Below are 24,818 nucleotides of genomic sequence, written 5' to 3'. Positions count from 1 at the left end.
GTTGGCGATGTATGAGCTGCTGTCATTTATTTCGACCTGACTCCGCGATGTCGCGGCATCCCCGGTGCACGGCCCGTGCCGGCTGTGAGCACTGACCGATGCCGGATGTGGTGCCCCTCAAACCCACCCGTGGCGCGTTTATTGCCAAGACGTGGCCGGCGCCACCTTGCTTTAGCAGTCCCCCGGGAGGGGCTCAGCGCGCCCTCACCCCTCCGAAGTGACCCCGTCTCCCCCGCCAGGCTCAGTGACCCATCACAGCTCCAGGTGCACCCCGGCCCTTCCCGGCGCGGGGTGCCCGCTCCGTCCCTCCGGGCCGCCGTACGGCACGCGCGGCGCGCGGGGGCTGCCGGGACGGGATATGTTGACTGGGAGCGGCGCGCGGAGCCGGCCCGGAGCGCGCGGGCGGCGCTCGTTCGGCGGGCGCGCGCGGGACCCGGGGGAAGCCGGGCCCGGTCGGGGCGGTGCCAGGCCCTGTCCCGGCCCTTGTCCTGGTCCCTGAAGCGGCGCTGGGCCGGGCCGGCGGGGAAAGCAGCGGGAGCTCGGCCCGGTGCCCGCCCGGCCAGGTGCGCAGCACTGCGGGGAAAGCGCGGGAGGGGGCCGAGGCCGAGGCCGGGGCTGCGGGGCGCGGGAGCGCGGAGCGGCTCCTGCTGCGGCCTCCGGGCCTGGAGTGAGGAGCGGGAGAGGAGCTCCTTGTGCGGCGGGAGGAGCAGCCCCGCGGGCTGCTGCCGAGCGAAGGCGGGTGTGGACCTTGTGTTTCGTGACTGGTCTTGTCAGCCTTACTACTCGCGGCAGTGAGAATGAATGGCCTAAAGCTGTGCGGAAATGTCCCGGAAACTTTGGCTGTGCTTTCAGCTGAAGGGAAGGCTCACATTTTGAGTCCTTGTTTGCTGGCAGTTTATAATTACCTGGAGTAAAACACGGAGAATAAACGTTACAAGCTAGGAATCAGTTAGATTGGCTTTAGCTCTTAAAACGGTGTCAATTAGAACAAGTAGCTGTGCGTTGTTCTTGGCCTGTTTGTTTTCTGATGTTTTGTAAGCTGCGATGAAAGGTTGTCACTCGTATTCTACTGTCAGAGGTTTAGTTTAAAGGATTCTCCTATGTCTCCTTTTGGGTGGTGAGATGAACGCTGAAGTGAGTCCTTTAGGTCTAAACTTCCAGCCTTGCCCTGCAACAGTTTAATTCTGGTTTGTATATCCCCATCTACTGGTGGGAAATGGGTCCTTGGAGTACTCACCGTTTCGTGGCTGGCAGCTGTAAACTCTGTGGAGATAAAAGCTTCATTTTAGTCTCTTGATGCCATAGAGGGGATGGCTTTGTGAAAAGGAAAGCACACATTTCCCGCAAGAATTCAAGTAACAAAAGTGTGGAGTTACTGCTGCTTTCACTAGTACGCGCAGCTGAACAGTACTCATTGTGTAACTCTCCAAATAAACGTCACAGTTATCAAGAAAACAATCTTAAATGGTGCAGATGAAGTTACTTATAACTTGTGAGGTTGCCTGTTACATATTTTTACTACATGTATTTTCACTTTTCTTATTTATTTCTGCAAAAGCAGGTGCAACCATGCAAGAAAGCATACGTTTTGCATCAGCAGGAGATGACATTAAAATATGGGATTCCTCATCACTGACTGTGGTGGAGCAGTTCAACCCACATACACCTTCGCATCCAGTCAGCTCACTATGCTGGGCCAGCAATAGTATCCTTTACAGTTTCAGCCAGTTTTGTGGGTGAGGTTTTCGTTTTTGTTTGGGTTTGGGTTTTTGTTTTGGTTCTGACGTTTTTGTTTTTGTTTCTTTTACTAAGGTGTTTGTAGAACACAGGCCTGATGCCTTTTTGAAGTTTTGTGTAAAAAGATTTGTATGTATTGTGAAGAAAATTTTGTGGTTCTCTGTGTTGAAGGGAATTAACTCAAAGTGGTAAATGATTCTGTAGAAGTTTCTCATCCTTTAGGAGGCAAAAACTTTTTTAATGATTATGATATGCCTGAATTGCCTGCCAACTGTAAAGCTTACTCATTTGTTTCTTCAGTTGATTATGATACTCACTTTCAAAGCTATGCTTAATTTACTGGCAAGGTGGAACAAAGCAATTTCTGGTGTAGTAGAATTCTATACATAGTGTAGAGAAGAGTTGTAATCAAAGATTTTTTTTTTCTGGAACAGCTTCTCATTGATTCTGATAGTCTTTGATACCACTTACCCTGTAGCTACTGGTTTTCTTTGCATTGTTGGTAGCATGTAGAGAGGAAGTACAAATTTGTTGGTTACGTAGGAAACATCTGTAGGATGGTGGTGATTTATGCATCAAAATGGATCTGACCCATTTAGATCTTTCACCTCTGACTTGGAAGCCTGTTCTAGGATAATGATATGAGGTGCCAAGTGAATATATGAGAAGTTTTAGTGTGCTGCCAAGTGAACAGCTTGTATGGCAGTCACAGGAAAAAGTGGTGGTGCCTCAGCTTGATGTGAAAGAAGGACAGTATGCTGGCACATAGCAATTGTCCTGCAAGTTCTGAATGTCTGTCCTCTAAGTCTGCAAATAAGTGAATATATGAAAAGTTTAAACAATCAGAACACAAATGAATGTTTTAGCTATGGAGCTTGCAGAGAAATTGAAGCATAGATGAAATATTTTTGTGTATATGTATACACACTTATATATGTTTAATAAACTTTAGCTACAGGTCTTGTCTTGTCATGCTTCCTCTTCATCTCCCAAAACTGAAACAATGAAGTATCTTGCTCTATATACTTGCTAATTTGTTAGGGATAAAGCATTAGTTTTGGTTCTGCATAGTTCTGTATGCTAAAAAAGTGCCTTAAAATAATGAAAGGAATAGCAAGCACTACTCTGCCTACCGGTTCTCTTCTGTTAAAGCCAGCCAATTAACCTGTATTATTCTTAAAGAAGCAAATATAAAATCACAATGGACATTGGCCTGAAGACATAGAGGACACTGATCTAAATGATTACTTGGTTTATTTGGTGGGAGTGCAGAGGCAGTCTTCCTTCCCTGTAGCTCTATATGGAATATTTTTCTTATTACTTTAGGGTACTTGGTTTCACAAAAAGTTTCTTTTTGGGCTTTTGGTGTTCTTTTTAAGTGCAGAGGGGGACAAATTTGCAAGTGCTCATTGTGCTCTAGAAACTGCGTGGTCAAGTAGTTTAACGTGTCATGAACAGAACCATTCTTTAAATCCATAGTCTGCTAACAGCATCAGACATTTGTTTGAGCTGTAGTGATAAATGGGGCTCTTACAATGGGGGGGTGGTGAAACAGAATTGTAGACTAGATAAGCTGCCTTAGTGGTAAAGAGCTCTTAAATAATATCTGCCAGATATTTCTCATCTTCTCTCTGAAAGAAATTGTTCTGCCTTGTATTGGAAAGTAAGGGCTGTAGTTAATTCAAGAGCTTCTTAATGAAAGCTTGGAAAATAGCCTTATGTTTCTATTTCTAGGTCTCTTCAAGGTACAGTGCTTTAGGTTGTTTAGACAATCTGTCTTCTGTTCAGTAAGGAAAAGTTTCTGCTGCTTTTATTAATCACTAGTATCCTACAGTTATTGTTCTTAACTTGTGACAAAGACAGATACCTGGCCACTGCTTCTGCTGCTGGTGATAAAATAGTTGTTTCAAGCTGTAAAAGCAAACCTGTTCCACTCTTTGAAATAGCTGAAGGAGTAAGTATGAGTAAATGCTTTTCCCTGTTTTTTCCCCCACTTCACCGTGTATCCTATGTGTCTCAAATCTGTTCTGCATATTGGGATCAATTTAATTTTAGTATGAGTAATGACATGTATGTAAAAACATTTGCTTGTCTATTGTTAAACACATATAAAGGGGGGGAATAAAAATAAGAAATACAATAAAAAAATACAAATGCAGTAATACTGATAACCTGAGGCAGTTGGTGTTTCAAATGTGATTTGATGTGTAGGGGATGGAACAGGGCTCAAGTTCAAACTTCATTTTCCAACTTGAATTGTCAGTATCATGCATGTCTGTGAATTGTACACTGAAAAACATAAGAGTCTATATAGAGGTTGTTTTTGGAGTGTACACATGCCATCTTCTGGAATTGTAAGAAACAGGAGAATTTCTGTTACAGTCAAAGTTTCTTTTTCCTGTGAAATGGAAATGTGGTACCGTGAACTTCAAGAAGCTGGACTTTGTTTTAGAAGACTCTCTTGACATGGTCACTTGAATGACTTGTTAGTGTTCTAAACCATTCTAATTATTCTGCTTGGATAGCTGTTCTAATGCTAATTTGGACTGGGAAATTTTCTGTAAAGTTGTTCAAACCTTGCTTTTAGGGTGCTGAGGCAAACACTTTCAAAGGCAGAGTGTTTTTCCCGGAGATTTCACTGAATCTGATCTATAACTAATGCAATCCCTTCCAATTTTACCGTGTCAATAATTAGATGGACTTGTTTTTTCTTCACTCAAATATTGAGAACTTAAAAGTGAATTTTCAACAGGATAGAACTGAATAATAATTTGTCCTCGATGTAGGTCTATCATTAAGATTGACATTTTTTTCAAAAGATAGTACTTCAGTGATTATTTTAAAAAGAATCACTTAACCGAATTATGAGGTCTGCCGCTATAATATTCTCTGTAATGTTTGGGGAATGTGAAATATGTGACTTAGACAACTTTTTGATTTTCTTCTAAGGAGCTTTTTTCCCCTTAACTTAGGATTTTTTCTTTTTATAAACTCAGTACTGAATAGAAGACTGTGATTATACTTTACAGAGCTATAGTTTAAAGGGAAAACACATATTGAAGGAAAAGTTGCTAAAAAAATTTGAAATGGGAATGGGAAAATGTGAACATTTGAGAGTTTATTAATTAATATATTTAGATCTTAAGGTATATTAAATATATGTCCAAACTGGATTGGATTTTAGATGCCTTTTTATGGGAAGTGACTGTAGATTACTAGTAGTTCTATCTGTCAGTGAGACTGTTTGTGCTGATGAAAACAAAAACACATTAATGTGCTTTTAAGTAGATTTGAATAAATCCCTTAATTCTCTTTAACATGCTTTCCCCCCCTTGTCCATCAGGCAAAACAGACGTGTGTGAGCTTGAATTCCAGTTCTTCATATATTGTGAGTGGAGGCCTTGATAGCACAGTCAATATCTGGGATTTGAAATCCAGAAGGATTTATCGCAGCCTTAAGGTAAGTTTGGCTGAGGAACAACTGTAGTTTTCTAGTCTTCCAGGTTTTGCTGCCAGCTGTAAAAAATACACTTTCTTTGTCAGGTATCTGTAGGATCAAGGTCACAGATAGGAGCTAGCACACACCTGTGTCTTGTTCAAGTTTGTGTTCTTTATGTGCTGTAAACAGCAAATTTAACAAGCATGCATAACTCAATGCCTTCAAAGTACAATTCTATAATAACGCACGTTTAAATTTTCAGAATGGACTTCTAATTTTGCAAATTTTTATTGCTATTCTCTGATTAGGCTTTTTTTCAAGGGATGCATTTCAGATAATTGCTCCTTCTGATATGTCATATGAGAAAAGACTTGTATTTGTGGAATACTGTAGTAGAACTAGTGTTATGCAAAACTGGGAGATAGTTGTCTTTTAACTGATCCAGTATGAATTCTCTAAAAACTCTGTATGATGCACAAAACATAGGATGGTCTAATATCTTTCCCAGATGCCTTCAGTAGATGATTTGCTCTCGTTTAGCACCACTGACTTAAGAGGCTATAAAACTTAAGCTTTGATTTATTCTTTTTTCTTAGACTTCCAGAGTTAGAGTTTGAAACAAAACTGCTAAGTAGATAGTACAATACTTGAAATATCTATTCCTAAGTTTTGGGTTAGAAGTACTCGATTATCTTCCCTTATATATTCATCCACAATACCATTGCAAATGACTATACTGAAAAGCTAGTTGTTAAGTATATGTGTTAATGCTAAAAGTGACAGAAGGGGAAGTTGGCAGTAGTACATCAGATTAACAGAAAGCGTATTCAAACATCTGGTTTCTGGGAGACTTTACTTTTAAAATAACATTGATAACACCTGTGGTAGATATAGCTGTTGGTTGTCTTATTAAAACATTGTATATAATTACACCATCATCTTTACTAATTTATTAAAACCATCTTCAAAAATCAGAAGTGGTTAAAGTATTATGATTGATCTTCAGCATGTTCTACTGCTGTTTTCTGTGATATTCCATAATAACTCTTAAATAATATCTCTAAGTGTTAGAGATGGTCAGAAAAAAAACCCATCAAGCTGAAGTTTTCCTGCAAAAGCATAAATTAGGAAGAATATCCTTAACTCTCTCCCTCTAACCTCCCTTCCCTACAGGATCACAAAGATGAAGTCACATGCATTGCATATAATTGGAATGATGGCTACATTGCTTCCGGATCTCTGAGTGGTGAAATTATCCTACACAGTGTTACCACCAATTTATCAAGTACTCCCTTTGGTTATGGCACCCGACAGGTAGGCTGTCCTTATTAAGTTCCTTTCAGGTACCAAGCTTTAATTGACAGTCTTTAGAAATTGAAAGTATGTATCAACAGCTTTTAAGTTTTGTTATTCTGTTTCATTTTAATTTTTAAAAGTGCCCTTAAGGAAAGGAAAAAGACTATTGTGTGCATTCTAGCCTTAAATAATAGGTAGCATTGAAATACAAATTTCTCAAATACCTTTGCTTCTATAAAGGTTACAGCAAATTTTACTTGATAGACACTGGTTCCTCAAGAACAAACTTCTAGATCTTAGAGCTGATCAAAACACAGTTGGCTCCACAAACCAAAGCAGGATTTCAATGGACGATTCAATTATTGCTGCATAGGACAAAGACCATGTAGCCTGGGTTCTGACTTACTTACTGAAAGCCATCTGTACAGTAAGGGTGAATATAAGCCTGTTATTTGGAAATAATAAGTTTATCTAATCTGGAGATTAAACTTGCACAGCTGCTCAAAGAGAAAAGTGATGAGATTTTATCTTAGCTACTTAGGTGTTTAGGTAATATTTGAGAGAACTAGTTTGAAGGAAGACTGTGCAAAAGACTAACACAAAGCATGTGTACTACTTAGAGGACCTTGGTAGGCACTGCAGTTCCTTTTGGCAGACTCAAAAGATATTAAAAGAATTGGTGGGCATCACAAGCCCACCAAAGGGCATCACCTTTGATATGAGAGCATTTGCAGTAGTAAATGAGCTGTGTTGTCCCACTGGAAATTACAGTGTGTGCTCTTGGTGTGAGCGTTGTCTTACAGACAGCCATGTGTTTGTGTTTTAGGCATTCTTTCATTTTTTTACTGAATCATTTCTACAGAGGTAGGAGCTGCCTAGGGGATGCAGAACCATTGCTTTGGTCCTAAACCTGGTCTTTAATGTTGCAAAGAATACTGAAGTTGTGACTTATTCCTTTTCTGTTACTGCAACAACTTTTTCAGTCCTAGATTGCAGATGGTGTCAAGTTAAATTTTTCTCCTGTCTAGCACCAACAATATAACTTGGTGAAAAATCCCTTACAACCTCATAGCATCTTGGGAATTATGGTATACTTTCTGTTGAAAAATCTCTGTTAAATTCAAAGTATCGCTGCTCCTAGGTGCTGCAGTGTCTTTGATCTATCACCAGTCTCATACTTATATTGAAGCAAAATTGTACTTCATACTTGGTTTGAGCTTAAAAATCCATCTATGTAGTCAGTTCATTTTTCTGATTTGATTGTTACGATCTTAGGAAGAATGTGGATGTGAGGCAGGAGCTACAGGGAAGTCCATGGCTGGGTTGTGCAGCTCAGGTAAATATTCAGAGTGGGGACTATGCTGCTAGTTAATAGGAAATTCTTGTGAGGACGATTTGCATCAACTTGTTTGATGTATTCAGTTCTTTCCACCAAAAAGTGATTAAGAGTGAGTGATATGCCATGAATAACTATTTTGTCAGATGAAATCAAAAGGCCTACTGCAAAGCTGAGTGACCTTTAGGATGGATAAAGCTATTTGAAGTGTTGAAGTAATTGCAAACACAGAGCTCCTGTTCACATTCTAAAGGGTCTATAACATTTTCTTAAGGAGGGCGGTTATTTGATTACAGCCTTAATTTAAAATGGAATTGAGCTATAACTTTGTGATGAGTTGGCCAGTTGGATATCTCAAGTTATCAGCTTATCTTCGATCCTAAAAATGATCTTTACTTTTATGTGCAGAAATAGCTTTATTATTGTTTTGGGTTTTAATTGGTACTTGTAGAGAATTGCAGGATTAATTGTGCAGTGAAGCAAATATCTGAAGACTTGTATAATTCTGTTAAATTTAAAAAGCCTTTACTTGATTTATAGCTTAGGGGCCCGTTTTCTTTAAGAGTAAGCTTGAATAGATAAAGTGTATTATCCTGTTTGATCCTGGCACTAGCTGTCTGGCTTAGGAGGGGTCACCACTCCCTGGTAACTTTTTTTAGAGTTGGGGAATGTGAAGTCAAACTAACCTTATAAATTTTAGCTTGCCTGTGTTTGATTCAACATGATGAAATGTAGTTTCCTTGCCAGTTAATTTCTGGTATTGTGTAGATTCTACAAGTAGTAGAATAGCCCAAGGTTGCAGTGCTTTCTGTGACTTTAAACAATTTTCTCTTCATAGGAGTATTGGCCTATATTCTGTTAATTGATTTTAATTTAGAAACACCTGTGTGCTTTATTAGAATTGAGTTCTTGCACACAGTTGTTTGCAGATCCCATAATTTGTCTTTGCTGTTGGCATTCATTTAGACTACCAGATTCTTATCTGCTTGCTGTTGTGAGGATGAATTAAGGTTTGTTTCAAAACATAATGTTTGTTCAAGTCTTTGCTGCCTGGTGCTATTCTCCTAGCAACAGGATTTAGTTTAGCTGTTTGAACAGCTGGCTGATTTGTAAAGAAGTGTGATGGGTTCTGGCCACTCCATATACGTGAAATTGTCTTCAGCTTTTAAAGCTAAAAACGGGGAGCAGTGGTAATATGGGGAATGTATTCATGTGAAAGAAAACGGAGAACTTGTCCAGACCTGTGAAATTAAAAGGATAAAGGAGAAAAGGAAATGGCAGAGAACTGTGAGGGACAGGAATGTTTCCCATGTAGATCATGTATGTAATAGAAGCTGTTATTCCTGAATCACTCAATATTTTTTCAAAATAAAAACCTGAAAAATTATGATAGATATCTCCATTGTGTCCAGTAGAGGACCATAATAATGATGAACAGTCATATTTAATCCTATTTGAATATGCAGTTGAAGGTGCCACCTCTTTAAAGCAGTTTGAAGCAATTAGGCTTCCAGTGAGACGTGCAATACAAGTTCTGGAACTGATGCTGGAGGCATATGAACCAGCACATATCTCCATTAAAATGAAGTTAAAGAGAGTAATAGGATAAAAGCCAGTATTGTGGTGTGGTCTATGCTAGAATAATACAATAGCTTTTTGAGAGCATTTTCAGGCAAATAAAATAGTAACAGCTGTTATTGGCTTGAATTAAGTACTTGATTCACTGCCTTGTGAGAAAATATTAGAGAAGATGGGTAAGAAATTGGTTATACTGATAAACCAAACAAACATTATCTTTGAGCATCTAATCTTGTTTAATATTTTCAGTAATGCTTATCACAGTAGAAGTGAGATCAACAAAGCTGGTGAAAAGTCTGGAGTACAAGTCTGATGAGGAGCAGCTGAGGGAGCTGGGGTTGTTTAGCATGGAAAAATGGAGGAATCTTATCACTCTTTACAACTACCTGAAAAAAAGTAGTAGCAAGGTTGGGGTTGGTCTCTTCTTGCAGGTAACAAGCAATAGGACAAGAGAAAATGGCCTCAAGTTGCACCAGGAGAGGTTCAGATTGAATATCAGGAAAAAATTCTTCTCTTAAAGGGTAGTCAGACATCAGAACAGGCTGCCCAGGGAAGTGGTGGAATCATCATCCCTGGAAGCATTCAAAAATGTGTAGGTAGGGCACTTAGGGACATAGCTTGGTGGTGAATGTGGCAGTGCTGGGTTGATGGTCAGACTCGATGATCTTTGAGATCTTTTCCAACCTTAACGATTCTGTGATTCTAAGTAGAGCTGGGATGAAACACAGTTAGAAGGTATTGCCAATAAGAGGGGATGTGTCAGTATCCAAAAATGATCGAAACAATAGACGTGGGAACAACTATGACAGAGTAGAAATCAAGGTACCAGACTTAGGTTACAACTGAGGCTTTTCTTACTAGACTAGGATTTGAAAATTCCCAAGGGAAAGAAGGACTTGGATTTCTTGATATAAAATGACAATAAGCAACCCAAGCAGTCTGGATTGCAAAAAAGAAAATGCAGTCTTAGGATATTTCATAGTGAGTATTTACAGTACAAAATGGAGGAAGTGCATTTTGCCTTTGCAAAATATTTTGAGGATCATATAAGAGTTTAGTTGTCCATATTCAAGGAAGAGTCAAACTGGGAGAGTTGCAAACATACTGTGGTAGTAGTGGAAAACCAGTCTTGGGAGACTCTCTGACTTACTGTTTATAGCAAAATAAAGCCTGAATGAAGGTGAGGTTGCTGTTCCTTAAAATGGGAAAGCAGTACTGGGGAGTTAGGAAAACAGTTTAAGTGTAAGGGCACTATGACCACAGGAGTGAATTGGTGCAGATGGGTCATAGGTAAAATTATTCAGGAAACTGAGTAATGTAATTTAGTATTAGAGCAGTGAGGTTCTGAAGCAATGTAGTGGAAACAAAATACCTGTTTCTGAAAGGTAGTTATGTTCCTGTGTTACGTGATTCTGCGACAGCAAGGCTGCATGTGATAAACCATGTATATTATCCTCTTCTCTGGTCCTAGTCCACAGGTTGAAGTCTGTTCTTCTGCAGGACCTACATACTTGCTTAACTCTGGAGTCTGTGTGTCTTATCAAATTGGCTTCTATCCAAGTGCTTAAAATCAGTGAAGGGGAGTTAAGTTTAACATTTTTGGCAGGAGACCAGTCGGTGAAATAATGTACCTTTTTGCTCCTTCAATTTTAGATGTGGTGTGGGTTTTTCTTGTATGACATGCTGAAAAATTAAGAAACTTTTCTAGAAGTTTTTTTTTCTTATCCTTCATTTTGCTAATCAGCTCATATGATACCCCGTAATGGTAAAAAAAAGTCTGCCCCCTGATAGCGAAAATGGCATTGTAATGCAAAATGAATTTTCTGGGTTTTACTATTTATATTTCAGAGTGGAAGCCTTTGTAGAATAATATGGTGTTTGATATTGGTATTAAAATTCATTTTTTATGTCTGTTTTACAGCCTGTTCGACACTTGAAATATTCATCCTTTAAGAAATCCTTGCTGGGCAGCGTTTCTGACAGTGGAAATGTAACACTGTGGGATGTAAATAGCCAGAACCCATATCATAATTTTGAAAATACTCATAAAGCACCAGCCTCAGAAATCTGCTTTTCTCCAGTCAATAAGCTGCTGCTTGTAACTGTAGGTTTGGATAAAAGAGTTATTCTCTATGACACTTTAAGTAAAAAGTGAGTATATCAAAGACCTTTGGATTATAAAACCCAAATAAGGATTCTTTTAAAAACTGAAAAAGCATGCTTAGCTATGACATCACATAATTAATTCAGCCCACATTGAGAATGGTTGAAGTGGTTGGCATATCACTACTGGGGAACCTGTCCCATAGTCCATTTTGCTTTTGTAGTTAAAAACCAAGCAAACAATAGTAAAAAAAAAAGGTATGTGGGAACTAATTGAGGTGCTACATCTGAGTGACCACTTGCAAGTGCTTATGGGCTTTTCCTGTTGATACAGAGCAATTAACTTCTCTGAGGGGCAGTACAGCCTGTGAGGACCTTCAGCCACCTAAGCTTAGCTTGCCTGCTTTTCCAGTTCAATATACAAGACATAACTGTGGTGCACAGAATTGCTGAGATAGCGAGCCTTAAATATGGGAGAGCATTGGCTGAAAAAGCAGGAAGTATGGGACACAGGTGGTGGTACTGTGTAGTAAGAGGGTAGGATGGCAAGTAGTTTCACGGGACCTTGGTTCTAGTGTGAGTTGTGCTTTTCCTCTGGCTGAATTACAGCAGGAGTCTGTATTTTGGGGGGGTGTAGTAGAAGGATGCAAACTAGGACCTGAAGTTCTTCCTAGAGTTGTGGGAAGATTAGCGTTGATTACACTTGGAAAGCTAGAGGATGTATGTTAGTATGATTGCAGCTGGAAATGATGATACCAGTAAAAAATGTTGGTGTGAGAACTGCTGTTAGGAAGGTGATGTGATCCAGTCCTCCTGAAATCTTTTGGGTCATATGCAGGTTTTTTGTTGTTAAGCATGAATTCTTAGTATAAGCCTAATCCACTGTTTCATAAGATGTGTCACTGAATTTACTTGGCACTGGAGAAGTGGAACTACTGACCTGTAGCTGAATTATGAAAGCTTTCATATATATATATATTTTAGATACTCTGTGTATAAAAGTCTAACTTTTGAATTCTGAAAGCCTCTTTATCCTGTCTTTTCTCCTATTTGAAGGTTACTGACAACAATAGTAGCTGATTTTCCTCTGACAACAGTAGACTTCATGCCTGATGGTACTACTTTGGCTATAGGATGTTCCCGGGGAAAAATCTGCCAGTATGACTTAAGACAACTGACATCACCAGTGAAAACAGTTATTGCTCACAAAGGCTGTGTGAAATGCATACGTCTTCAGTTCAGTAGCACTTCTTTCAAGGTAAAAAAAAGCTTTCTTTTTTATTGTTCAATATGCAGATTGGTGAAAGCAAAGCGTAAGTTTAAGTTCTAAAAAAAAAAAAGTTAGCTTTCACTTTCTAAGCGTTACAGATGCCAACAAAATTGGATCATGCCAACATAGAAATTATAAACTGCTCAGTCCTATGTGCTGTTTTAGTGGTTTTTAATGTGGAATTCCCCCCACTCCTCCCTCAGTGTAGAAATGAGTAGTCTTAAATTTCCTGTTATGGATATGCTGCCATTGTAGATCAGTTTGTGGCACCTCAGGTTCAGTTTTAGGCAGTAGCAGAAAGTTCTGTAATGGCCCTTTCACTTAAGGGGAAGAAACAGAGCTGCTCATTTTGCGGTATTTTCTATGGTCCTATATATGGTCTTTTGCAGGCATGTATAAAAGCAGTGGAGAAGTTAAATAACAGAGAAGGCTTAAGAGGTTCTTCCAAGACTTAATTAGGCTCTACTGTATGCAGAAACCCCATGCTTTTATTTAGTGGAGACTGAGGGAACCTTTGAAGTGGATTCTTTACCACTCTGAGACTTTACTCCTCCTCCTCCTCTAGCACACTTCCTGTTAGTGGTTGACTATTCCTGTAAAATACAGAGTCACTAATAATGTAATCTCTTATTTTTCCTATGTCTAAACCTAGGAACAAAATTGGCTTGTGCCAGGTCACTCCATTGTTACCTTAAGTTCTGTTGCCATTTATATACTAATACGGATGTTTCCCATGTTCTTTGAAGTTACATTAAGATACCTTTTTCATATTTGTAAAGGCATATCTCCTAGGCAACCTTTGCAACTTGAACTGAATTTTTTAAGTGTTTTGAAACAGAAAGTATATTGGCTAATATTTTTATTTTTAGCTGAGGGAATAATAACTTCTCTTAATATGGTCTGGTTTTTTTCTTCAGTCTAACCTTACAGGTTCTTCAAATAAACCTGTATCCAAAAGAGTAGAAGTCAAAGCTGGTAGTAGTCTTGGAGGAATTCAAAGTACTGGCATCAAAAACATTGCCTCTCAGACATCAGCAACAGTTTCCTCTCATCTTATGTTGTCAAATGAGAATAAGGGAGGAGAGATTCTTCAGGAGAAAACAGGTAGGGTCTTCTTCCTACTCTTGCAATAATATTTGGCATAATGTGGAAGATGGAAGGAATATTTCATGTTTTGACTGTTACAGTGCAAATTTTCTCCGAGGGAAGGGCATTGTGTGGAGTACTGTGTGTATGTGCGTGCACATCTGCACCTTCTTTTCTCCTACTGCATTACACGTACTATGAGACTGTAGGAAGTGAACCGGATCCTACTATAAGCTTAGAACATGTGAAGCCTTAAATTCTGGACTTGAAGTAGAAGTATGTATTTACACTTTGAAGGAGAAAGTCATGGTGATACTGTGGGACAATCTTGTTCTGACTTCTTGTAGAATATCCTTATGTACGTATTGCAGTTTCTGATGCAATGTCTGCATGGAATGCAGAGCTAATGGTTTGTAATTCTGTTAATAAATAGAAATAAATAAACAGACCTTATCTAAAAAAACCAACCAAACAAAACACAGGAAAAAAAACCTAGTCAAAAAACCCAAGTGAGAACTGAACTGTATTTTTGTGAGAGGCATGATTCCAGTATCACGTGGTAGGACAGAGGTTAAATATAGTTACAAGTATGATTAGTTGTATAACAGTACTTGCTATTTATGCTTCTGAAATTAACAAGTTCTTTGCAAGAATTTTAAACATTCCAAAATTCTGCCACTGTGTGAAATGTACTCTTAAATTTTATTTAATTCAAGACTTCTGAAAATATGATCAAATCAGTAGCACTGTTAGTTTGCTTCTTGAAAAAAATCCTCAATCTATTTAAAAGCAACAGCACTTTCCCCCTCCCTTTTTAAATAAGGAGAAATACATTTAGCAACAGTAATTAAGCAATAAGCCACTGCAGTCCATAGGGACGTGTATTAATGACCTCCCTTGGGTGTGCAGTGAAGTATCAGGTGAAGTAGAAGGCTTCCTGTGTATGCAAGAAGTGTTGCTAATCAACATTACTGAGGGTGTGGAACATTTTATTGCAGTTAAAATATATGATTTGTTATCTTTATTTGAAGATGGTTGTTACCCCTTAAACAGGACCATGCGTAATAAATAGATGTTTTAAGAAAATAAAGGCTTGCCAAGTAATACAAATAGTTGTCCTTAAACTGAGTGTTCACTTCAGGAGTAAAGACCTCTGAATACTCCAGAAGACAGGTCTTTAAACTTAAAAGTGGGAATGGATGAGAGACCACAAACTGCATTTGTACTCTGGAAATTCTTCTAGACCCTGATTATGGGATTTATCTTTGGGGCATTCAGTAAAGTGCTCTGATAGCCTATTTAAACAAAATTGAGGCTTTCTATCACAGGTATTTTTGAAGTCCAATAGTATAAGTTGTCAGAATATGATGAGAAATTTGGATGTACTTTGAGCTGGCTTCCCATAACCTTCTATTTAGCAACTGTTCTCCGGTTCAGGTACTTACTACATTTAGATTCCTGGGAACAGGTAAAAATGCAGAGAAGACTTTTTTGCCCTATTTTACATTGTGCTTTTTCCTACATAGATCCTCTAGATTCTGGCACAGGTTGATACTGTACTTCTAGTTGGACTCTGTGTGCCAAGTATTTACTTCACTAGCAAGTGCAATCCTATGTACGTGCCACAACTGACACGTCTGAAGGACTGGAAAATGTGATATATTAATACATTTAAAAGTGAAATCTTAAACCTGACTCAAGTTCCAGTTAATGTAGATACTTGGACATGATTAATTGCAGGCATCCACACAGTCACGCTTGGATTACTTGTTCAAGTAATCCCCACATAGAGAAGTACTTAGAGGTTTCATAACCAGTGGTGGGGTTTTTACCTTGTTCATTTGGTGGGAGTTTTCTTAAATTAAAGTAGATCCAAAGTAAAGTTTTTGTATGTACAGGTGATTTATTTATAAAAGATTTATTTATATATTGCAGAGCACTAATGCTCTGTGCCTAGTTCTTAAATTCAAAATCTAGACACTTCTCGAGTTAACAGTACAGTAAGGACAGAATAATGGCTTGCTTGCAGTCCTGATGTGGTTTCCAAACATACTAAATTGTGAAAGTTATTTAGATGGCTGGCTGAGCAGTTCAATTCACATCTCTAAAAGTGGTAGTTTGAATATTTACTGGGGTTTTTTTTGGCGGGGACTTCTTCAGACAACTGTCTTTGGTACCATGCATACAAAAGCTAACTTTTTTTTTCCCTGGTAGAGTGGTGAAAGGTCTAGGAACAAGTTGTTGGTTTTGGGTTTTGGTTTTTTGTTGTTGTTTTTGTTTGTTTTTTGTTTTTTGTTTGGTTTGGTTTTTTTGTTTGTTTTTTTATTTTATTTTTGCCTGCAGCTGAAACTCCAATTTTATTTCCTAATATTAGGAATAAGCGTTAACATTAGGTAAGCTTTAAAAGAGATGTGACACAGAATTTCCCTTAGAATACTTACTGACCCTAGTGGAGCAAATTTCTCTTGTTGCAAAGCAAATTTCAATTTTGATCATCTGAATGTGGTTACCTTCTTAGCAGAAGGTGCAGTTACTAGTTCCGGCTGTATCATATTTTTGTTAGTAAGTACCTTAGCTTTTAGTTACATCCACCTTTGCCGACAGCCCAATGAGGGAGTTAAATTGACCCTCTAGCTGGCATCTGTAGATGGTTCTAAAGTGCTTACTGGACTTACCAGGTATCATGCTTGCTGTGAGATTGTTTAGGCATAATGTATGTTATTTTTGGAAAACTTCAATTACTAACTGAATGTTTTTGTCCTTTTAAGGTTTACCCCATAGTTGCAGCTTGGATGTCATTCCATCTAAAGAAACAGATCATGGGAAGAGTGCCGAATCAAGTAGTTTTGATCATTTGGGCCGAGGTAGTTTAGGAGATATGTTTTCTCCAGTCAGAGATGGTAAGTTGCTAATACTGAAATTTGTAAAGCATCGTTCATCTGCACGTCGTGTGACATTATGGCATTTGTGTGCTATTGACCACGATACCTACTTGATATTTTAATTAGTCTTTGATTATGAACTTGATTTAACGACGCAAATAAATACTTCATTTGTCTATGTTCTGGTATTTTGCAGATATTATTACAAATAAAGGGACTGAAGATCTTCAAGGAAAAGGAAATGGTAAGCATATGCCAGTGACAGGCCTCTGGAGGTCTATACTAGTTCTCACGTGCTAATTTTGTCATACCATTGAAAACAAACACATGAAAAAAACAGACACTGAAACAAATGAACTTTGCTGGAAATTGTCTGACACACTGAAGTGCTAAGATAGAACATGGCAACAAGAAATCAAGAGTATGGTCCTAAAGTGATTATTTTATTTTCCTTTATGCAATTTATAGTGATATATAGAGGCTTTTTGTGTTTTTACTTTGATAAGGATGATGTCAGCATAAATTAGATTTAAGGATTTAGTTTTTGTGGGGTGCTTTTTTTTTTAATTGGCTTTGTATGGGTGTGCAGGCATTTTAATTGTGGGATAGATTTGGTGTGTGTTTGTTTATTCATCTTTCGTTTTAGGTCTGGATTTTCAGTCCTACCTCGCGGGTTTGGATTTTCTCCCACAGCTCCCTGCTGCCTTTCAAGTAAAAAGAAGCCCAGTGGGCAGTAGTGCACAAGGGGTACAATCTAGCCCAATAAATGTACTTGTGGGGTCTCCAATTAAAGAAGAAGAAGAACATCCAGAGACTGACATTAAGAAAATAAGTCTTGGAAAACAAGAACCTAAAGAAGTCTTAAAGCAGGTATTCTTGTTATGAGTGATCTTGTTAGAATCTTGGCAGAATACTACTACTTGAAGAAAAAATCCTTAATAATGCCCCATCTAATCTTATTTTGCAACTCTGTTCACACTATTGACACAAATCTGTAAAACCTTGCACACTTTAAGTACCTTGGCCTTCAGCAATGGAAGAGAAGTAGATGTTTCTCTTAAATAAGCTCTGGTTACATAAGTTCACATGAAACAAAATGGGTGTAGCCTGAGAAGTATTCTGATTTTTCTAGAAAATCAAGAAGGATCACTAGATGGTTGCACCAGTATAATTGTTTGTTGTTTATTGGGTAAATTCCACCATCTTCTTTCCCTATTCTTCATCTCTCTCTCTTTCCTACTTGAGATATCTTTGATATGCCTATGTGGAGACCTTAGCTGCTTTTGTATTGCTTTTCAGAAGTTGAGTTTGCTAGGAATGATGCTATAATTTCGTCACAAAATGTTGGATGTGAAAATTAAGAGGCCATTGCCTTTTGCACTCAGTTCTGTGTGTGCACTTGAGGCAATTTTTCAATATCTTGCTAGGAAATGAAAAGCATATATTTCTGAGTAGATTCCAAAAAGCAAAAATGTTTGAAAGTGCATTCGTGTAAACTTAGTCTTCAAGTGCAATTACACAATTGTAGTATGTAGATTTCATCCTTTTTTATAAAAAAACCCCTATTTTTATTGTCAGGTTTCAAAACCAAGCTCATCAAACATAGAATCTATAACTTTAAGTTCTCCACCATCATCCACTCTTGATACAAATGAGAGACTAATGAAGAATATTCAGGCCCATCCTGCATGTGATCTACCAGTAAATGGTACTACCTCAACAAGTAAGTTGATAATTTTGGCCCAGTTCTAGGTGTGGTTGATTGTAAACTGATATGAAATCAGATGAAATGAACTTAACATTAAAAAAGAACATCTGCTCTTGATTCTTCTTTAAATCCAGCTAGCCCTCCTAGAATGTCCCTAGTTGCCTCTGAAAAGATTCATTCTAAATCTATTTTTTAAACTAAGTAATATTTGAGGTAAAATACTGACAAGCCTCAAGACAAATAAAAAAACCTCTTGTACTCCATTATAGTGATATTTAAAAAATAATAATTATTTGTTTAATTAATTTATTTTTAATTGTAAAGGTCCAAAGATAACATCACCTGTCACTGCTGGAGTTGCAAGTTCATTGTCAGAAAAAATAGTAGAAACCATTGGGAGTAGCAGACCAAATGCACCTCTGACATCAATGCAAATAAACTTCATTCAGAATATGATACAAGAAACAATGGATGACTTCAGGTACTGGTATTCAGGCAGAATATTGTTGTTTTCAATGACGCGTTTTCTTAGTAAGATGTTTTAGCATATGCTTCAACGAATTTCTACTTGGATTAGAAAATTTATAGCCCTATTTTTGGAAATCTAGGTATGAAACTTAAGTTTTTAATAGCTCTGATGACTAATTACACTGATGTCTCTGAGGGCTGCCAGTGAATGACTTTGATAACGTGTTTTCAGAATGAGTGCTTGAACATTTCTCGGATGGTAAATTTAATCTGCATAATGAGGTCCTTCCTGTTTTTCTTGAAGCTTTGTGCTGATTTCATTCCCTCCCTGCTCGTCTCCCCATTCCAGCAGGAGAAATTGCTCTTCAAGCTGACACTGTGGAGAGTTTGATTTAGATGGTTGATTTGTGTTGGCTTTGATTGTCATTAGCATGGCATATGTAAGGTAAAATAGCGAGTGTGTATTTCTACTGGTGAAGCTCCTCGTTAAAACAATGTCCCTGCTGTACACGATGGCTGGTGTCAGATCACTGAGTTTGTGGATATCTAACCATCATTCATGAATTCATTCATGAAAGAAGTCAAATTAGCATGGTTCTATTGAGAGTGGAGTTTGAAGAAGGTGGAGCAGTTAAGATCACTTCCCAACCTGTGTTTAAGATGAAGTGTGTTGATGGAGGTGATGGAGAGGAAAAGGGTTGCTGGGCAGGGGTAATTCTGCTGTCTTGAAGACAAAAAGCAATGCAGTACTAGCCTAGCAGGTCCAAGTGCTATGGCTGTTCTGTATCTGCCAACAGAAAAAATACACTGAAGGTTATAAATGTCTTTGCATAAATATAGTATAATAGAAGTCTCTTGGGATTTTTTGGCAATAATCACACATCTGATTAAAACCTGTAACTTCACATGACTTAAAATGCAGTCTGTGTATTGCAGATGTGTTTTTTTTAAAAGTCTCTCTTCAGGCATCCCAGAATTGGAAGGGATGCCAGTCTTTTACTTCCAATATCTGAGATCTGGAGCCTTAGATACTGCGTTTCTCTTTTGACCTATACATCCTGGGGTGCCTGGAAGGCTTGGCTGGCCCTTTTCCCAGTTGTAAGTTGTAGATATATTCAAACTGAAGGTAAAAGATTGTTTGTAATGGGGTCACTAAGAGGGAAGGAGCCATTGCAAGGTTCTTATTGATGTAACTACCTTTTAGCCCATGGAATCTGAGGAAAGGATTTTTATCTTTCTTGCCTGAAATTCATTCCTCTTCCAGTAATGGGAAAAAAAACAAACACGGACTTTTCTTAGAAAAGGACCAGGCGGAATATATAATTCATTTGGTTCCAAAAAGCTGTTTGTTTGTTGATATTCCTGTCTTTGGGAGATAACCTACATCTTTGAATTTCTAAGCTGCCAGCTGGCATCTGTACTTGGTACACTCAAAGAAGATTGCCTCCAGTAGGAGTTCTGTAGCACAATAACCTGTGGAAAGAGGAAGTGGGTTTGGTCTGTGTTTGAGGAAAGGAGAACGAAATAAGATCTGTGTGTGTCTACTTAAGAAACGTGTTACTATCTCAGGCCACTGGTATCCATAGCACAGTATTCAGTCTCAGGTGACTGTACTGTGATACACTCTTCAGGAAGGGCTTGTGAGCTTTCTTGCTTTTCTGTGAGCTGTGCTTGTTCTTCCTCAGCATCTGGAACTCTTGTATTAATGTAGTGGGTAGAGGCTATTTTCAAGCCTGGTTTTTGTAATGTGGAATGGCTGTCCATGAATTAACAAATTCATGTCACTTCACAGACAGCACTGCCAATACTTTTTATGTAGATGAACCTGGAGGGAGCATTCTGTGGGCTTGAGAATAATGTATGTATCACTTATCACCGTTGATGTTTTGGGCCGTCTTACAAAAGTGTTGAAACTCACATACTGAAAAGCTGTATCTTCAATTACAGATAAATATCTTTCTCTGTGGTGCTTGTGATCTAGGGATTGAAAATCAGCTTTGAATCATAAAAAGGAGAGAAGCTTACAGCTTGCAAGTGAAAAAACAATCTTGATATTACCATGTATATACTGGTTTCTAAACAGAAAAGATCCTACATCTTTTTGTATGCTGAAAAAAATGGTACTTATGAAAATCAATGTCATAAGAAAATTATTGCAGAAAATAAGCTGTAGAGGATTATGTTGCATGATTGAAGTGTTTTTAGACTCTTGTTTCATGATGCTATGAAGTGAGGAATTGTGGAGTTTTTGGTGCTGAGGATTGGAGAGAAAGACTGCTTCCTAAATAAATCTGTGCATTGTCCTTTTGCAATTCTTCCCCCAGAGAAGCATGCCATCGAGATATTGTGAATTTGCAAGTGGAGATGATCAAACAATTCCATATGCAGTTGGTATGTACAAAGACCATGATGGGAAATACATTCAGTTTTCCATTTTGGTAATACAAAGGCATGCCATCTTCTCTCAAAACTGAAAATCTGTGTTGCTTATTGAGACCAAAAAAGTGAGGATTTGATATGAAGGAGGGGGAAAGTATGAATGGAAATCTGTTACCTTGTTTTATGCTTGCTAAATAAAGGGAACATATGCATTGGCTAAATATGAATTCCGTACTTCAAGAGTTATAAAAAAAGCAAAAGGGACACAAATTCAGCTGTCCTTTGGAAAGGGCCAAGGGCTGAGGTAAGGAGGAGATAGATGGAATTCAAATAGAAAGCTTTACTTGTAGGTACTGTATACATACTGAACTGTTCTGTATTCTTTAGCTTCACCTTTTTATGAATCTTTGTTCTTTTGATCTGCATTAAAAAGACCTTGTCTGGCTACTGAGCATTTTAATGGAATCTGAATTAGTAGATTCTCTTCCTGAAGGTCTGCAAAATATCCTTTGATAAAATATTCACTAATGTATTAATGATCAAAATACTGTCAGCATAAAAACCCCCTTACTTTTCTTATCAAAAGTTTTTAAAACCAGAATTATCTACATTATTTAATTTTCAAAAGATATGAAAATGGATAGGATAAAACTGGAATTGTTAACTTTATTACTACTGATTGGGACTTTTTTCTTTTCTCTAGAATGAAATGCACGCTTTACTTGAAAGGTACTCTGTAAATGAAAGCTTAGTAGCTGAAATTGAGAGACTACGAGAGGAAAACAAAAGACTGAGGACTCACTTCTGATTTATATTGCTAATTTTATTAGCATGAACTCACTACAGGTGGTGTGTTGCTTATGACAGATCGTCCATCATCACTGAAGTATTGTTTCAAGACCTGCTATTATTTTGAACATGAATCTGTTCTTCTAATTGGTGTAAGATACTATATGTAATTATAAAATTTGTAACAGATAGACACTGTATAAAGAACATTTGCATACTCATGCTAACCACCTTGAAATACAGCCTTCTAACAGAAAAACTGAAAGGACAAGTATGTTATCTGAGTTTTAGCAATATGTGAAGTGCCTTTTCATAAACAAAATCAAACCAGGACAGATCTCTTTTCTGTAAGAACATTTTTATATACTTACTTTTCTATCTGCTTCTTTATTCTACTGCTGTCAGAAACAATCACTGCAGCTTGCCTTTCAGATACTTCTCTTTATGCAAAAGAGGAGAGAAAGCTCCTCTTTTGCTCCACATGGAGCCTTGTTTACAAGGAGCTGGAAAGTAGTCGGTTAAATTTATTCAACTGGCAACTCTTCTGTCCTGAGTTGAGAGCTTGAAAATATTCTCAAATTTGGTGCCACAATCTTCCTTATTGAATCTGTAAGTCTGAAATTTATGTTTGTCTGCTGTAAACTTTGTTGTTGCAAATGCTACTTCAACTGCACAAGTTTGGTTTTTTTTTACTACTTTAGTTATGAAATAGAATTCTTTTTATTTACATGTATTTGAATATTTTCATAGCTTGTCCAATTTGAATTGAGCTTCAGACTTCAAAATGTAAGTATGCACAGCCATTAATAATACAGCAATGTGTAAACAAAGTCTTTCCAGTCTTTGACTCGGGCATCTTGTGCCCACCCTCCCCTCCCTATTTGTAGTGAACAACACTTAATATTGAGCAGTTGTGTTGTAGTTTTGAATCTTCTTGACTTAGCTTATTGTAGCCTTTTTAAGATAGCTGCATACCAAATTTAACTATTATCTTGTATGGTTAACAAACATTAAAGACAGATGATTACTTCAGTAGCATAATAGTATCATACTGGTGTGTACACATTTCTGAAATGAGACTCAGTATGAAGTCCTGACTGTTGAAGTGTGTGGGATGTTTGGCTTGGCCTTTATTTGTGCCAAGAAGATTAAATTAAAACTTCAATATTAATGAAGTGAAAATTTTAAAATAAATTAAAATATTCTCTGAAAGATTTCTCCTACAAGTGCTTCTTGCTATTTAAATTGTTTGGGGGGATTCTTAATTTTCCCTCTAATATCTGATTGTTTCTTTTCACAAATTGAAAATTCAAAGAAGGAAAGTCTGAAGAACACAGCAAGTTAATTAGTTACAACATCTAGTGTTTAAATCCATGATAACACTCTTCTACTAAATAAGTAGATAACGAAAGCCATAATATTTAGTGTAACTTATTTTTGTATGTTGGAAAACTAAAAAAAAACCCCAAACCTATCTATAACTTTCCCTTAACTTTTACTTTAAAAAGAGACTTCCTTTTTTTAATGTCAGTTAATGACAAATACAATCTTCTGGCAAAATGCAGGTGTTCAAGTAGCCTTTAATGTTAGAGACATGACTTTAAATGTCTGTAGTTCTACTGCTTTTATAAGCTTTTGAAGATATTTCTATATCACGTATAACCTCATAGTGAAAGGAAACAAAGATAGTTGGGGTGTTTTTACTAACTTAACTCACAGCGTAGAGAATTAAGTTAATAGGATGTGTAAACTTGACACATAGACCAAACAGTTTGTGAAGACAGTAGTAGTTGAAGGTAGCAAAAATATCTTTGCATTCTTCGACATGCTTTCCAGTGTTAAAAGAAGTAACCTTGCATATGTGCGGCTCTTGATTTGTTCCCCAAGTGCTCTTGCTAGTGTACCCAGATGACAGCAGGGAATTAGACAAATCTTGGGTATTTTGCTTGTAGATTATTTGTTTTCTTGACTCAGAACTCTATAATCTTTTTTCTTAATTCCCAAATGAAGGTGACTATAGCAAGAGTGACTAAAAGGAGGTATTTTTGCCTTTTAAAAAAGATTTTTAGGGCTTTTTTCCATATCTCAGGATTACTGTAGCACAAGTGGCTACACATGGTGTGTGGAGACCCAATATGCCTATCACTACAGGGGTATGTTTTTGCCTTGTACACAATCTGATTTGTATGTTAAAATAAAGCTTGTTTTAACCTTTTTGAAGAAAAAACAAGCTGTGTTGACTTGCTTATTAAAGAGAATAATATGTGTTGTAATTGTTATGCCTCAGCAGGTGCAGTCTGTCTAAAATTCTTGAGTAATCTCTCTTCTGCCTCTGTGGGTTCATGTAGACCATCAGATCATTTTCACAGAAATGTTCACAATACCTCGTGCTTTTGGAGTAAAGGACAGATGAGCAGTTTCTTCTTCCAACTTGAAAACTGTTAAGAGTCATAAGAGAGAGATCAAGTTCTCAGCCAAAAATAATGTTCAAGCAGATGTTTTGGGCAGGGAGAATAATCTTGTCTCCTAAGCTCCAGGTGAGTTGGAAATCCTGCATCTTCCTAATGTTTAGCTTACAGATGTTTCATTTTTTAGTTCCCTTCTCTTGTCCACATACAGACTTTGTGATGAGAAGTTTATTTGCAGTTTCAAGGTATGTAGGGTTTGAAAACTGATTTTGACTAATTGATTTATTCTTATAAAAATGCAAGATGCCAGCATGTCCTTACTTCGTGGCAAGAGTCCAC

General features: G+C 37.7%; 1 protein-coding gene across 2 annotated transcripts; it reads left to right on the top strand.

The window, feature by feature from the left end:
• The first annotated feature begins 428 nt into the window (after window positions 1-428).
• On the top strand, window positions 429-24,297 carry NEDD1 (NEDD1 gamma-tubulin ring complex targeting factor). Of its 2 annotated transcripts, none has more exons than XM_027732260.2 (15): window positions 429-563; window positions 1,559-1,705; window positions 3,597-3,691; window positions 5,081-5,197; window positions 6,350-6,490; window positions 11,308-11,537; window positions 12,546-12,747; window positions 13,677-13,863; window positions 16,614-16,745; window positions 16,924-16,971; window positions 17,374-17,597; window positions 18,306-18,450; window positions 18,760-18,916; window positions 21,228-21,294; window positions 21,986-24,297. In XM_027732260.2, the coding sequence occupies exons 2-15, from the start codon at window positions 1,570-1,572 to the stop codon at window positions 22,088-22,090; spliced, it is 1,986 nt and encodes a 661-aa protein (XP_027588061.1). In that variant the 5' UTR covers window positions 429-563; window positions 1,559-1,569; the 3' UTR covers window positions 22,091-24,297. The 2 variants fall into 2 exon arrangements, with proteins under 2 accessions (XP_027588061.1, XP_027588062.1); XM_027732261.2 differs by having other exon boundaries at window positions 1,562-1,705; window positions 21,986-23,283.
• Window positions 24,298-24,818: the final 521 nt, after the last annotated feature.

Source organism: Pipra filicauda, unplaced genomic scaffold (assembly GCF_003945595.2).
Source record: "Pipra filicauda isolate LSUMZ 115617 unplaced genomic scaffold, ASM394559v2 scaffold132_size2486313_pilon, whole genome shotgun sequence".
NCBI lineage: Eukaryota > Metazoa > Chordata > Aves > Passeriformes > Pipridae > Pipra > Pipra filicauda.
Note: the sequence above shows the minus strand (reverse complement) of the source record. Positions and strands in the feature narration are given on the sequence as shown.